The sequence below is a fragment of the Penicillium robsamsonii genome (genome assembly GCF_028829455.1).
Source record: "Penicillium robsamsonii strain IBT 29466 chromosome Unknown utg000003l_segment0_segment0, whole genome shotgun sequence".
Lineage (NCBI taxonomy): Eukaryota > Fungi > Ascomycota > Eurotiomycetes > Eurotiales > Aspergillaceae > Penicillium > Penicillium robsamsonii.
This window is the reverse complement of record NW_026643221.1, coordinates 6,606,248-6,621,356: the sequence shown is the minus strand read 5'-3', so window position 1 is coordinate 6,621,356 and position 15,109 is coordinate 6,606,248. Positions and strand designations below refer to the sequence as shown.

The 15,109-nt window shown below is 51.6% G+C and overlaps 6 protein-coding genes across 6 annotated transcripts; 4 read left to right on the top strand and 2 right to left on the bottom strand.

Annotated features, from left to right (window-relative positions):
• Positions 1–191: 191 nt before the first annotated feature.
• N7447_007269 (Kha1p) lies at positions 192–2,963 on the top strand (the record flags this gene model as incomplete). Its single annotated transcript, XM_057231531.1, has 3 exons — positions 192–314; positions 361–1,440; positions 1,500–2,963. 3 exons carry the CDS (start codon positions 192–194, stop codon positions 2,961–2,963), a joined length of 2,667 nt encoding a protein of 888 aa, XP_057086621.1.
• Positions 2,964–3,167: 204 nt separating this feature from the next.
• N7447_007268 (uncharacterized protein) lies at positions 3,168–4,148 on the bottom strand (the record flags this gene model as incomplete). Its single annotated transcript, XM_057231530.1, has 1 exon — positions 3,168–4,148. The coding sequence occupies one exon, from the start codon at positions 4,146–4,148 to the stop codon at positions 3,168–3,170; it is 981 nt and encodes a 326-aa protein (XP_057086620.1).
• An 873-nt stretch (positions 4,149–5,021) lies between these two features.
• N7447_007267 (deoxyribodipyrimidine photo-lyase PHR1) lies at positions 5,022–6,833 on the top strand (the record flags this gene model as incomplete). Its single annotated transcript, XM_057231529.1, has 2 exons — positions 5,022–6,229; positions 6,290–6,833. 2 exons carry the CDS (start codon positions 5,022–5,024, stop codon positions 6,831–6,833), a joined length of 1,752 nt encoding a protein of 583 aa, XP_057086619.1.
• Positions 6,834–7,046: 213 nt separating this feature from the next.
• Positions 7,047–9,605, top strand: N7447_007266 (Zn(II)2Cys6 transcription factor; the record flags this gene model as incomplete). Its single annotated transcript, XM_057231528.1, has 2 exons — positions 7,047–8,284; positions 8,339–9,605. 2 exons carry the CDS (start codon positions 7,047–7,049, stop codon positions 9,603–9,605), a joined length of 2,505 nt encoding a protein of 834 aa, XP_057086618.1.
• Positions 9,606–10,434: 829 nt separating this feature from the next.
• On the top strand, positions 10,435–11,335 carry N7447_007265 (uncharacterized protein; the record flags this gene model as incomplete). Its single annotated transcript, XM_057231527.1, has 2 exons — positions 10,435–10,715; positions 10,819–11,335. 2 exons carry the CDS (start codon positions 10,435–10,437, stop codon positions 11,333–11,335), a joined length of 798 nt encoding a protein of 265 aa, XP_057086617.1.
• A 674-nt stretch (positions 11,336–12,009) lies between these two features.
• N7447_007264 (non-ribosomal peptide synthetase) lies at positions 12,010–14,478 on the bottom strand (the record flags this gene model as incomplete). The annotated part of the gene is made up of 1 exon (XM_057231526.1): positions 12,010–14,478. One exon carries the CDS (start codon positions 14,476–14,478, stop codon positions 12,010–12,012), a length of 2,469 nt encoding a protein of 822 aa, XP_057086616.1.
• Positions 14,479–15,109: the final 631 nt, after the last annotated feature.

Below are 15,109 nucleotides of genomic sequence, written 5' to 3'. Positions count from 1 at the left end.
TCGCAACCAATCCATTTCGAGGCTAGGCCAAGCCATTAAATCCATAGGCACGGGGTAACCGAGCACGGAGTACCATAACTCTTATTGGCTCTCGTATTCGCTCGCTGACTTTCCTTTATCTTCTCCCTCTTGACGAAATCTTGACTGACAAAATCCCCTTTGCTCTCTGCCTAAGCTGGATATTATCCAGTATGGCGACCAACGCGACCGCGACCAACAGTACTAAACTAGTCAGTCCGCAGGGTGGCATCATCGAAGGCGGCAACCCTACAGACTATGACCCCAAGAACCCACTGGTGTTGTTTATCATCCAGGTAAATATGTCGCCATCCAAAAAAGAGATTTAAAACTGACAACCAGGCCGTCATAATTATCGTGCTATGTCGTTTAATCCACTGGCCTCTGTCGAAGATTCGTCAGCCCCGAGTCATCGCAGAGGTGATCGGTGGAATTGTTCTGGGCCCATCGGTGATGGGACGCATCCCCGGATTTACAGACGCTATTTTCCCGACCACCAGTATTCCCAGTCTCAATGTCGTCGCCAATCTGGGACTGGTACTCTTCTTGTTTTTGGTCGGTCTCGAGACCGACCTACGTTTCCTCATCAGTAATTGGCGGGTCGCGTTGAGCGTGTCCGCTGCGGGGATGATCTTGCCATTCGGGTTGGGATGCGCCATCTCTTATGGCCTCTATCATGAGTTCCACAATGACCCTGGGACTAAGCCCATTGCCTTTGGGACCTATCTGCTGTTCATCGGTATCGCCATGGCCATCACGGCCTTCCCCGTGCTGTGCCGTATCCTCACCGAGCTAAAGCTACTCTCAACCCGTGTCGGTGTTATCGTGTTGTCCGCCGGTGTGGGTAATGACGTGGTGGGCTGGATCCTGCTTGCACTGTGCGTCGCTCTTGTCAACGCAGGTACTGGTATCACAGCTCTATACGTGCTGCTGGTTTGCGCCGCCTACATGCTCTTTTTAACTTTCGCTTTCCGCCCACTGTTCCTCCGCTTCCTGGAGAAAACGGGTAGCTTGCAAAAAGGACCCAGTCAGTCGGTCGTGGCTCTCACCCTGCTCATTGCTCTGGCTTCCGCCTTCTTCACACAGGTTATTGGTGTTCACGCCATTTTTGGAGGCTTCGTCATCGGCTTGATTTGCCCGCACGAAGGTGGCTTCGCCATTAAGCTCACCGAGAAAATCGAGGATTTAGTCGCTGCCATTTTCCTGCCACTTTATTTCACCCTGTCCGGTCTGAGTACCAACTTGGGCCTCCTGGATTCTGGAATCGTCTGGGGTTATGTGGTTGGGGTAATTGCCATCGCGTTCATTGCGAAGGTTACTGGAGGTGCTGTTGCGTCGCGGCTCTGTGGGCTCTTATGGCGTGAAAGTTTCTCGATCGGTGTGTTGATGAGTTGCAAGGGTTTGGTGGAATTGATTGTGCTGGTAAGTACTAATCCCGGACGTGGTTTGCCGATGGAATGTAGGCTAATTGAATACCCCAGAACATTGGTCTCCAAGCCAAGATTCTGAGCACCCGCACCTTTACAATTTTCGTCGTGATGGCCTTGGTCACCACGTTCCTTACCACTCCATTGACCACCTTGCTGTATCCCAGGTGGTACCAAATCAAGGTCGAGCGATGGAGACGGGGGGAAATCGACTGGGAAGGCAACCCCATCCAACGCGATGACCGCAATGACAGCGTTGCTCTTGCCAAGAATCAGTTGAAGACCGTCCCAGTACGTAGGCTTCTCGTCTACCTGCGTCTAGATGGTCTTTCGGGTGTCTGTACTGTGGCAGCCCTCCTCAGCTCAAAGCGACGTGCATCCGTGTCGTCACGCATTCATCCCACAAAAATGCCAAAGCAAACTGAGCAAACCGTTGAAGATCCTATTACCTCGGAAGAGGAGCAAGACACCACACTCAAGGTGCACGGTGTTAGGCTAATGGAATTGACCGACCGTGATTCTAGTGTCATGAAGGTTGCTGCTGCAGGCGAACATGCACTGTGGGATCCGGTAGTCAACACCTTCCGCGCCTTTGGAGACTGGCATGATCTCTCCCTCATGGCGGGTGTATCCGTCGTCCCCGAGCACTCTTATGCAGACACTGTCATTGGAATGGCGCAGCAGGACACCGCAGATATGCTCCTTCTCCCCTGGAGCGAGACAGGAACACTGGCCGACCACCATAACGGATTGGAGATTGACGACGCAAATCGTTTCTCCAACGGCGCCTACACAAGCTTCATTTCTGATATCTTAGCGCGGGTCACGGGTCATGTCGGCATCCTAATAGAATACAGTTCAGCATCGGCCTCCAAGCGACCCGTGATTTCACGCACTCCCAGCGGTATGAGCCTCCAGGGTTCCATCTTCGCCCGCCAGCCAAGCGGCAGCCGCTCCCACCACATTGTCCTTCCATTCTTTGGCGGAGATGACGACCGATTTGGTCTTCGGCTGGTCCTGCAGCTTGTTAAGAATGACCAAGTCACTGCGACTGTTATTCAAATTGGCGGATTGAGCAGTGATGTCACCAAAACAGGCGTGTCGACTGAAGTCTCTACCTCGAGCTCAAATGGGCACCCCGCGTCCAGTTCTCAATCTGACTTGGTCTTCTTCGAGACGCTCCGTGATTCAGTACCAGAGGAACTCCAAGAGCGTATCGTCTTCAGTCAACCAGCTGTCAACGAAACCATCACCGACCCAGTCCAAATGGCGGTCGTTTCTGTCCGTGAAGAACTTAACCACACATCCAACAAGGCCAATAACATTGTCATCGTTGGTCGTCGTAGTGTCCCCTCCGAGATCGAGCTGGGTCTTGCAGATGACGGTATTGGCCATGATACCCGCCGGGCTCTGGGAGGTGTTGGTACTGCAATGGTACAACACGAGAGTAAGATTTATGGCAGTGTGTTGGTGCTGCAGGCTGGTACCGACGCTGGGCTGGCTGGTTACTATTCCTGAACATATTTTGACGTGGTGGAGCAATTTTTGAATATTTTGCATATTTAAGAGAAGAGCTGATTTGCTCGCATGACCATTTTGAAACACGCTATATCACCTGTAAAAATGTAGAGACTATTAACATATGTAAGTCGAACACCAATTTATCAAAAACCAAACCAAGCCGAAAGCCAGAGCAAAAGCACTACAGACCAAGATGGGGTATCATGGATCCCGCATAACAGGAGATGAAGTAGATGAAGTAGATGAAGAAGAAAAGCCGAAGCTGATCGCTCCGGAAAGCCATGGTGGAGTGTACTGCCGACGAACCTGCATCGGTGACAACATATTTGAAAGCCGATCTGCATCCGAAGGAAATGAGCTAACTTCGTTGATCTCACGCTCACTGGAATGCAATTCCCGACTGTGACTGCGACCGCGCGCAACCGCGATCAATTTACCCAGGATCGCATATTCAAGCTTTAACTTGATGCTGTAAGCGACAGGCTTGAACGTGACCTGGATGGCATAGTAGCCGACGTATTCGATGACGACGACAGAGATATCCAATAGAACAATGATGATATTGATAACCAGCAACTGGTTAAGAATCCCAAAGTGACGACCTTCGGGCCTGAGACGGAGTAATTTGATGGTTTCCCAGACGTAAATACTGGAAATAATAAACTCCTGTACACAAAACCCAACCAGCTCAATACGCTCCATGATATCGTACCCGAGGGCCCATGGCCCCGTCGGATGAGCAATCGTCCCATAAATTATAACCGAGGTTGGCAGATGGAAGATGACAGCATCGATACAGATCATCCACAGCACACCGCGCAACACCTTCCGATTCTGCAGCACCAGATGCAGTCGCGACCACAGCACAACCGATTGACCGGTGACCATTCCATACCAGCTCGGCAAGACGATGCTTATGCTTAGCCAGGGTGTGGCGGCTGTCGGGAAGAAGATAAGGGCGAAACCGATAGTGTAGGGGATGATGCAGAAAGAGGCGATGAGTAGACTCCAGAAGTAGGTGCTATTGCGACGTTTGAAAGAGAACAGGCAGAGGATGACCAGCTCGACGGCGTTGTAGCATGCTATTCCGGCGAACCCAGCGAATACACCTGCGCGCGTTACGTCGGACGTGCCGCCGTAGTTGTGGAGGAGGGATATGGAGATGGGGTTGGTAGCGGCCATTGGAGGTGGAGGGACATTGCTGGTTGTGCTCTGGGGGGCGGTGATCGATATATATGGATATATAGGGGGATTTGCAGTTGGGAAGGGGTATAGAGGAATTAACTACTCAGTCCCCTGAAGTTCTTGTTGATGCAAGTTCAAGGAAGATCTCGGAGGTGAGAAGGGATTTCGGATAAATATAGACGACAGCTGCTTCGGGGTTGTGGAGAACTGGGCGAGCAGAGACTGACCGAGGAAAGACGGGGAAGTTGCCGAGCCATGAATTGAAGCCTGGGGAGATCCCTCGTCAAAATCTCGAGGGATGAACTCCCTCTTTGCAATATTGAACCGTGAATGAAATTCTGTAGATCCCCCCTTGCTTTAAAGGCTTGGTACTTGAAAAACATACCCCCAGGGTTGGGTATAGAGTACTACGTACTTGGCAAGGTCTTCACGAAAGAAGATATAGAGCCCTCAGGGCAATAGTGAAATATACTTTGTTGAATTGTAGGTCTCGGAACTCATTGATGTCAGGATACGAGGTCACATCGAGGGAGTGGTTGGTCAAAACGGAACGCCAGATCTGCCGGACTATGTAGCCCGAGCTTGCCTATTGGCAATAAACCGGGGAATAACTTAAATCACTAGCATTCGGCATGATTGAAATGGCAGATCAAGGCGGTCCGACACGATCGTGACTAAATCGGACTCTGACGTCACCCGATCTCCGGTAGATCTCGATCTCGATCTCGATCTCGATAGACCTTAAATACCTTGTAACACCCATTTTTCCTGGCCCTGGTGATGCAGAATCTGTTTCTTTGCTGTCAATCAATCCCACGCGTGTTTCAATTCAGACAAGTGCAACCACAGCTTCTTCGAAAATTATCAGCTATGCCACCAAAGAGGAAGGCCGCCGAACCGGCATCTGCAGAGCCCAATGGCTCACACGCGAGTAAAAAGGGCCGCCCCGACCTCCACCAACCGCACCCAAATGCAAATCAAACCGAGGACTTTGGCATAATCCTACGCCAATTCTATCCGCCAGAGATGAATAACAAGCGCTGCCAAGCGTACACCAATGGTGAGCTGGAACGCCCCATTGAAACGCTACAGAAAGCTTGCCGGGAAACTGCAGACAAGCGCCAGTCGATAAATGTGGGTAGTGCCGTGGTACATTGGTTCAAGAGCGACCTCCGGCTTCATGACAACAGAGCATTGCACACGGCCTACCAGTATGCGAAAGAGAAGCAGGTCCCATTGATCTGTCTTTACATAGTCTCTCCCGAAGATTGGACTGCCCATTTGACTAGCCCCGCTCGAGTGGACTTCACGCTGCGTACCCTCAAGCGATTGCAACAGGACCTTGGGGAGGTGGATATTCCCCTGCACATAGAAACACAGGAGAAGCGGAAGGCGATCCCGAAACGGGTCGTGGAATTGTGTCAACAATGGGGCGTCAAGAGCCTATATGCGAATATCGAGTACGAGGTAGACGAATTACGGCGCGAAGCTAAGCTTGTTAGACTCTGCACCGATGCCGATATCAATTTCAATCCCACTCATGATACCTGTGTGGTCACTCCAGGCGAGTTGGCTAGCCAGCAAGGGAAACAATATGCTGTGTATACTCCATGGTACCGCTCTTGGCTGGCCTTTTTGAAAGAGAACCCTGAGTACCTCGAGGTCTCTGAGGAACCTGGGCCAAATCCAGGGAATGCGCGCCAACAATTGAAGGATCTCTTCGATTGCAAGGTGCCAGCTGCACCTAAAACACACACCTTGTTGGACGAAGATCAGAAACGTTTCGAGGAACTTTACCCAGCCGGTGAGCATGAAGCTCTCGAGCGACTGGACAATTTCCTCGAGGAGAAAGGTAAAAAGTATGAGGAGATGCGGAGCATGTTAGCCGGGGAGCACACTTCCGTGCTGAGTCCGTACTTTGCATGCGGAGCGCTAAGCGCAAGGACTGCTGTCGTAGCAGCGAAGACGACCAACAAAGGCCATCTCGATCGATATGACCCCGGTTACATGACCTGGATCAGCGAGCTGGCCTGGCGTGACTTTTACAAGCATGTCCTAGTGAACTGGCCGTTCATCTGGTAGGTTTTTTATCTTCCAGGACAACGGTTTTCCCATTCTAACACGAAGTCGTCCCATAGTATGAACAAGTGCTTCAAGCCCGAGTATACCAATATCGAATGGGAGTACGACAAGGACCAATTCCAAGCGTGGTGCGATGGAAAGACAGGCTTCCCGATCGTCGACGCAGCAATGCGCCAGCTCCGTCACTGCTCGTGGATGCACAATCGTAGCCGCATGGTTGTCTCATCATTCCTTACCAAGGACTTGATGATCGACTGGCGGCGTGGCGAGCGCTACTTCATGGAGAATCTGATTGATGGCGATTTCGCATCCAATCACGGCGGATGGGGCTTTGGGTCCAGTACTGGTGTAGATCCACAGCCCTATTTCCGTATCTTCAATCCTCTTCGTCAGAGTGAGCGATTCGACCCGGAAGGAGAGTATATTCGCCGTTGGGTGCCGGAGCTGCGCGATGTGTCTGGCAAAGCCATCCACGAACCTTATGCGAAGGGAGCGGCAGCCATTGCGCAGAAGAATGGCTATCCCAAGCCCATTGTAGACCACGGACAGAGTCGAGATCGAGCGTTGGAGCGGTTTAAGCGTGCGCTTCAGAAAGGCTGAATGCCGAGGTCAATAATAACCATAAATAATTAACCGCATTATTCATCAAGTTGATCAGCTGAGATGTAAAAGTCCAACAAAGTTGGAGAAATTTCGCGCCAAGCCCAATTGCGGGTGAGACACTCATTTTAGTGTCTTGTTCCCCGCAACATTCTTATTTTTCTCTTTGGCTTCTTTTTTTTTTTTTTTTTTGATCTCAATGACGTCCCGGGCATGGAGTCCCAGGGTGATCAGCCGTCTCCAGACCCAGACTCGGTCGAGGTTGAACTATCAAATGGCAAGCGACGATGGCGCCGAAACAGAGTGGCCTGCGACTCCTGCCACACTCGCCGTGTACGATGCGACCGTGCCTTTCCCTGCTCGAGATGCCTGCGCGGTGATATAAACTGCCAATTTACCCGCGAGCGCCGGAAACGAGGACGTATCGCGAGATCGAAGCCGAAACATCCAACGAACGACGAGGACGAGACAGTCCAGGACCCCACGGAGGGGAAGCAGGTCGATGGGGAACACAATCGAGCGTTAAAGTCGCAGCAGGTGTTGTCGCCGGTGGACAACAACTCTCCTGCATCAACCTTTCGGCAGCGATCGCCGGCAACGAATGAGATCAGCGCCGTGTCGGCGCCCAGTGTTGACGAGCGTCGGTCTGTGCCAAATCTTCCACAGCCACAGCGGGCAGGGCGTGCTGCGAACATAACGGAGGAATGGCTTTCAGCGGCACACCTGTCCCCAGACTCGTATGAACTGCTTGCAAGTGCGGGCGGTAACGAGCCGCCTCTCCCCCGATTGATGGATATTTGGAATCCGGTTGATTTCGCCGGCCACCAACCAGGCCAGCGTGTCCATCCTATACCTTCTGTCTCGGGGGTGGACCTGCCCAGACAAAGGCAGCCGTCGACTTCCCGGCCGCCGTTGAAGTATCCTGTGTTGGAACCTCTCATGCCTTTTCTCGAATCCAGCCTCCCCCGTCGACTGGTGTGCGATCTGCTTGAACTCTACTTTACCAGTGCTTTCTCAACCCATATGCATCCAGTGTGCCATCACATTCACTGCTATGTCCTGCGAAAGACTTCTTTTCTAAGTGCCGATCGCCCTAGGTCGACTAGCCCTGCCTTGCTGGCAAGTATGCTCTGGGTGGCTGCTGTGGATGATCGGGCCTTCTCTTTATCCATCTCACCATTGCAACGGAGGAAGATATGTCAATTTCTCTGTGCATTGATTATTCGTTTACTGCGACCTTTGATACATGTGTCGTTCAAAGACCAAGATCCATCACCCGCTGAAAACGCGACCGCCCACGACTTTTCAGCCGGGGCTCATCATCCATTCGAAGGAGTCGGCGATGATAAAGGGCTGGTGGGCCCTGCTGGATCTTTAGACGATGTCATTACCTATATCCATGTGGCTTCTATTATCTCATCTAGTGAACAGAAGGCTGCAAGTATGAGATGGTTCGATGTACCCCTGTTTCTACCCCTCTCTACTCTCCACTAACTCCAGCCTAGGTGGCATGCGGCATTTACGCTAGCTCGAGAACTTAAATTAAATCAGGAGATGGAAATTACACCCAATATCGACACCCTGACCGATGGTTCCAGTCCGTCATTCGGCTACGGGTTAGGCGGATGGCCTGGTTCCCCAGGTGGGCTGGGCTTTGACTATTCGAAACCCTCGCGCCCCAGTCTGAACTGCGTATGTGACAAGAACCAAGATTTGCATAATGGTCCTGTTACAGAAGAGCACCGCGAAGAGCGGCGCAGAACCTGGTGGCTGCTATATATCATGGACCGCCACCTGGCATTATGCTATAATCGTCCGCTTGCCCTGCTCGATGCTGAGAGTGAGGACTTGTTGCTTCCACTTGATGAAAGCTCCTGGCAAGCAGGTATCATTCACAGCAATAGTCCTCGCCCAGACGGGCCTCAATGCCCTCGGTCGGGTGACCAAAACAAACGTCGCATTTTCCCCAACTTCATTTGCCATGACCACTCGATTCTTGGCTTTTTTCTCCCACTCATGACGATCACCGGCGAATTGATCGATCTAAACCAGGCACGAAACCACCCTACTCTTGGTGCCAGGCTTCAAGGAAAAGAAGCATGGGAGGTTCACGTGTCGGAAGTGCTCCGCCAGCTTGAGGTCTACAAAGCTAGTCTCACTACCTTTGCCGCTGCAACGGCCGCTGACCCAGCGGCCTCATCCACGAGTGCCTACACCAACAAACCAGAACCCGTCGATCCGCAACTCTCTGAGGCTTATTCTTGGCATACCCAAACCGTGATCGCCTACTCCTCCTACCTAACCCATGTTCTGCATATCCTGCTTGTTGGAAAGTGGGATCCTGTCTCACTTATCGAAGATAAAGATTTCTGGACATCTTCCCCGGCCTTTGCGTCGACCATCTCACACGCACTGGAAGCCGCGGATTCCGTGCAACAAATCCTGCGCTTCGACCCCGACATAAGTTTCATGCCTTACTTCTTTGGCATCCAGCTGCTGCAAGGCAGTTTCCTCCTCCTGCTTATTGTAGAACGGCTACAAAAGGAAGCAGGCGAGGGCATTCTCAACGCATGCGAAACCATGATCCGGGCGACAGAATCGTGCGTCGTCACCCTCAACACGGAGTACCAGCGCAGCTTCCGGCAAGTGATGCGCTCTGCCGTCGCCCAGGCTCGGGGTCGCCCGGTAAACCCGAGTGAAATTCGGCACCGTCGAAAAGCAGTCCTCGCCCTTTACCGCTGGACGCGAAAGGGGACTGGATTGGCCCTGTAAATAGATACCCCACAAGCAGATCCAGCTAGCTTCTTGTTCCTGTCGATCCCTGCGAGCTAAACCACGTATCCTGCGGGTCTCGGTCCGGTACCTAGGGGGAACGGTGGGAACCGTTTCCCCACGGTCTATCTCCGCAACGTCGGTTAGATCCTTTTCTTTTGTATAGCTCTAGGGTGGCGTTCTTGGGATGTTTCCCTAGGCGAAAGCTTCTTTTGTGATATGCCGGATAATTCTGTACATAATTTACCCTGCCATCTCGGTCCATTCTTCTGTGGCGTCGAGAACAGTGTCTTCCTTCCAGCCCTATACCTGGATGGCCAAATCTTATACCTGAAACAAGGCCTATGACCCTCCCCGTTCTCTTTTAGGTTCTTCAGGAGTCAAGTCCTTTCCAATTTACCCGATGTTCAAGGGGGTCTCGATTAAATTCTTGATGCCGAGCAACCGCAATTCACCGCAATCCACCGATTGGACAACGACCTCCTGAATGCACGGACTTCCCAGCAAAATCCGGGGAAACCGGTTAATTGGAAAATTTGGGATCATGAGGTCTCCAGGGATATTTGCCGTTGGAGCTCCCCAGGTTTCTCCGCAACTCCACAGCTCCTCATGCTTTGATGTTGAGATTTTTTTTTTTTTTTTTTTGGTTTAAATAAACCTAGCATGGCCCTAGTTTTGCGGGGAATTATTCTTTCCTGCGGTAGCTCCCATTATACAAAATATTTCAAGCTCCAAGCTTCAGCTTCAGCTTTAACTTCAAGAATTTCACTTCAGTCTCTTGCCTCATCCTCGAGACATCCTTTCAGCTCGTGTCAAATATACATTCACCATGACCGAAGCTCAGTTCCCATACGGGATTACCTCCTGTCCCATGGAGAGTCTCATTGATTCGCATATGGGACAACACGAAGAGCTCGGCCAGCACCCCTTCATCGCCAGTGACTTTCCTTTAACGATGCAGGATGGACTGGATCCTTTCTGGGCTGCTGAGCAATTCAACTGGGTGAATGAATACCCGGTCAAATCGACCACACCTCAACCATACCCGCAAATGTGGTATGAAGCCGGCCTCGTGAGACAGGACCGTGGAATGAAAACCGATCCTACAAGGTAAATTGCTACTGCCCTTTCTCAGAGATCCCAGGAATGGCGACACGCCGAAAAAGCACAAGAGGCAAAATCTAGAACCAGGTGACTGACAGATGCAAACTAGTTTCTCACTCCACCAATCAATCCCGTTCCAAACCACCGAGAATCCGCCGATCAATCCCCGCCCTGATATAGAGCTCGCAACACAAAGAGCCCTCTTCATGACTCCCTCCCCAAACACTCTATTCCCTTCCCCCGGATCTCCTCCATTTGATCCCCACGGGTCCCCGGACTCTAGCTACGCTTCATCACGGGGGTGGGATGGGGAAGCCGAGCACGAAGATTCCCACTACAAGTTCGATTTCGGGCCGTCGGCATTAGACGCCCAATATCAGGCTCCTGGTCAGACCCACACCGTCCGCTCCCCGCATCAATACCCAAGAAAAGACGAAGAATGTCTCACACCACTCGAAATGCCAGATGGGAGTACCCGCATGACATTGAATTGGCTCCCCGTCGACCCTGACGCGGGGTTTGCGATTGGTTCGGCCATGATGATGAATGAGGATGAAGCTGCGTTTCAGGACGTGAAGCATGCTTTCTTTCCATCCACCGCCGCGGCTTGGTCGTATGACCCTTGAGAGCGGGTCGTGATGCATGATTGTTTAGCTGTTTGCGACAATTTGCCCGACTATTACCCGACTCCCCCTCGCTACTTCGTCTAGTGCGAGCCTCGCTATACCAAGAGCCTTCATTGTGCGGTCCTGGCTGTACAACAAAGGTCATTGCACCCACCGCGACCACCAACTTTCCTCCCGTCCCTGGATTCTAGCTTGAATTCCTCTTCCCAGCCGGTTGGTACGAGTGCGCGCAGGACATGGATCGAATATAATTTCGAAAAGTAATTGAGATGAAGAGCATACTGGGCAGGCATGGAATCCTGCCCAGAGTGGAGACCACTCCGGCCTAGATCCAATTTCTACGCCGTGGACCGGACAAGAAATGTATGAACGACATATCTTGATATTCAGGTTCAGGCATATGTTACCTACAAAAGTCGTTTGAGGACAAATATAATCACTGAAATACAAACTTGTTGACAAAACATCGTTATGCTTTATGAAGTAAGGGAAAAGGCATTCTGGTTGATGTATTGGTGTTATGGCCGCAAAGGGTGCTTTTCGATCTTTGTTGTTGGATCTGAGAATAAACGCCGAAACATGTGGTTTTTTTAAACTTGCCCATCCTCCCACATCAATACCCGAAACATATCAACCAGCGACGGCCGAAGCTTTAATCCAGGACTCAACAAGCCTCATATCTTAGTCCAATCGAACCAGACAGTAATATCCTCAAGCTCATCCCGATGCTCCATGTAATAAGCCTGTCCCAACATGTGAAGCTTCCGTCGATCAGTCTTTTTAGACTTGGTACGCGGCACTCGATCAATAAGGATATACAGGCCAGGAACATAGTATCTGGGCAAACTCTGGCGAACCGCCTCGCTCAACGACTGGGTGAGTGCATACACAGCGTGTTTGTCGCTAATCGGACGAAACTCCATCTCTTCGACCGGACCGTTCTCTGTGTTCATGGGGTTATTCGTCAAGTATATATAAACGGCAAGAATGGGATCGCTTTCGCCGTCGATAACGCCGAGAACGTCCACGACGACGGCATCGCCGGTTGTCAGGTTGCGTCGGAGAACGTATTCCACTTGGCCTGCTTCGACGCGCGCTCCGTCGAGCTTGAGCATGCTATCCTTTCGGCCCATCAGTTCGATCGTCCCGTCATGGTTGTACCGGCCTAGATCTCCGGAGCGATAGAAGCGGTGTTTTGGCCTGTGGGTGTGCAGTTGGCTCATCCAGACCGGTGCCGTGGTGAGGAAGTTCCCCGATTTTCCGGAGACATGGTCGAGATATCCCTTGGAGAGATGGGGCCCCTCGATGAGGAGTTCGCCAACGGCTCCGACAGGCATCAGTTGGTCGGGGTTATCGGGATTGACGATCCAGATTGCACCAGTAGCGGGACGACCGACCACTGACCCATGACCCATCTGGAGATTTCGGTTGTATGCGCAGAGAGAAGCTATCTCGCCCATGCCGTATTGGTTCACCACCTGCACGCGGTTCAGCCATTTTGTCAGGACCGCGTCGGAGACTGGTTCGCCGCCGATACACATCGTCTTCAGGGTGGGGACGCGCTCGGGTTCCATATCGATGGCAACGGAGGGTGTGATGAACATTATGTTGCCCTCCAGATCGTTCATGTCATTCATCAGCGCGTCCATTGTCAAAGATCTAGTTGGGACACAGCAGCAGCCACCAGCGATGAGAGGCGCTAGGAAGTCGTTGTTGCTGATGTCGAAGGTGTAGGAATCGAATTGGAACATCCGACTATGCGGTCCCATACCCATGACTCGGATGTAATCCGTCAATGCTGAAGCGTAGCTACGGTGCTCCTGAATGATTCCCTTTGGTTTCCCTGTGCTGCCGGATGTGAAGAGAACAACGCAAGGGTCGGTGGGCTTGACGGTCGAACAAGGGACCGAATTAACCAATGGCAAACTGGAAACGGAACCCTCGCTGACCTCGAACAAAGTTTGAACCCGATCGGCAAATTTCTCTTTGTAGCCAGCGGAAATGAGCATGATCTTTATCTGGGTGCGATCAAGGGAAGATTGAAGATATGGTGGTGGATCACTGCCATCAACGCAGATATATGCCCCGCCAGCCATGAGGATCGCCAGTCGGGCAACGATAGCCCAGGTGGATTTGTAGAAGCCGCAAGCCACATAGACATTTGGTCCAACGCCTTGTCCCACTAGCCAATGTGCCAATCGAGTACTCAAGTCCTCGAGTTGGCGATATGTCAGATCACCATCCCAGGAGCGAACGGCGGGAGCATCAGGGGCTGTCTCCGCGTGTCGTAAACAAAGATCATGTAGCAGGGAATCATGGGCAGGCGCGATGTTTTTAGTGAATTCGGTAATCTGGCCAAGATCGTGCGCGGAGCATAACTCGAGGCTACCGATCGTCTGTGTGGATGCGCCGTCAATTGATGAGAGGGCCTGGTTGAAGCTGTTCAAGAGGCTTGTAGCCAATGGGAGTCCAATCCCAGTGCCCCCAACATCCAGTCGAGCGTGTAACCTATCGCCGGAGGTATGTCGGATTGAAAGGCGGAGACCGGCGAATATCGAGTCAGCCTCTGTTGGCTGTCTCGCCGGTATGCCACAGCAGACTTGGCATTCGCCCACACATGCATCTAGACCAGACAGAATGCGATCCGCCGGTTGCTTCTGGTAGATGATTGTCACATTGAAGCCGGAATACTCGTCAGCCTGCTCGGTGTGACCATTCTCCGTCACTTTGACATGGGATAATGGGCCTAGAGCTTCAATGCTCTCACAGAAGAGATCTCTAACTGTGTCATGAGGATCTACATGGATCTGGGCGGTTGGCCTCGAGTAGCCATGAGCTGTCTCGCCTATGTAGCACTGGCCCTTTGCATAGTCTTGACCAATGTATAGGGTTGTCGAGCAGGAAAATGTTTTGATCGTGGTGACCCAGGCTAATTGGAGTAGTCGCTGGATATGGATATCTGGATGTTCTCCTTGAGCTAGTGGGGGCGGGTCGAGGGCATCGACCAGGTGCAGGAGTCGCCAAGGACGTTCCTTCAGGATGAAATCGACTCCATTCGTGGAAATACCATTGACTACTGCCTTCAATGGAGCAGTACTGGGCTGGGAATCAACAATTGCGGGTTCTAACAGGATAGGAGCCATGATGAAGGTGAAGTAAAGTGCGGAGAAACAAATTAACACGGTCGAGTATATGGGATTTTATGGCCTAAATGTACGGCAGCTTGCACAGGGAACAGGCATGCGGTAGCTCGCGGTCTCGTTGTGAATATACCTCTTGGCACCGATCCCTTTGTTAAACCAAGTAGGCAATCAATAAAACCCTCGTTATTGACGCCACGGACAACTATTGGGCAAACCATAGGGACAGTTCGGCATATTTGGAGCTCATAAGATGTACTCCATACTGCATCGCATCGTGCTCGATCCCGGAGGGTTTGCTCTGTTGTGAAAGATGACTGTATTTGGAAATGGGCCGCTTGAGCGTGCGAGCTAGCAGCGCAAATCGGTGCCGGGGCTTTCGTGGCACTCTGCGAATAAGAGTAGTCCAAATGAAGTAGACGGCAAGAAAAGTATGTGTTCTAACCCTAGTTTGGCCAATCTAATGTCGGAAATTAGCACCGATCTACGTCAATATCTATGATCAGCTCTGGAGTAGCAGTAGTACGAATAGTCAGCTCCAAATGGAGTGTACGAAGTAAGATATTAGGTGAGAAGAAATCAAACAAACTTAGCCCTACCTTGCTAATTATGTACATTCAATTCGCCAACTCAA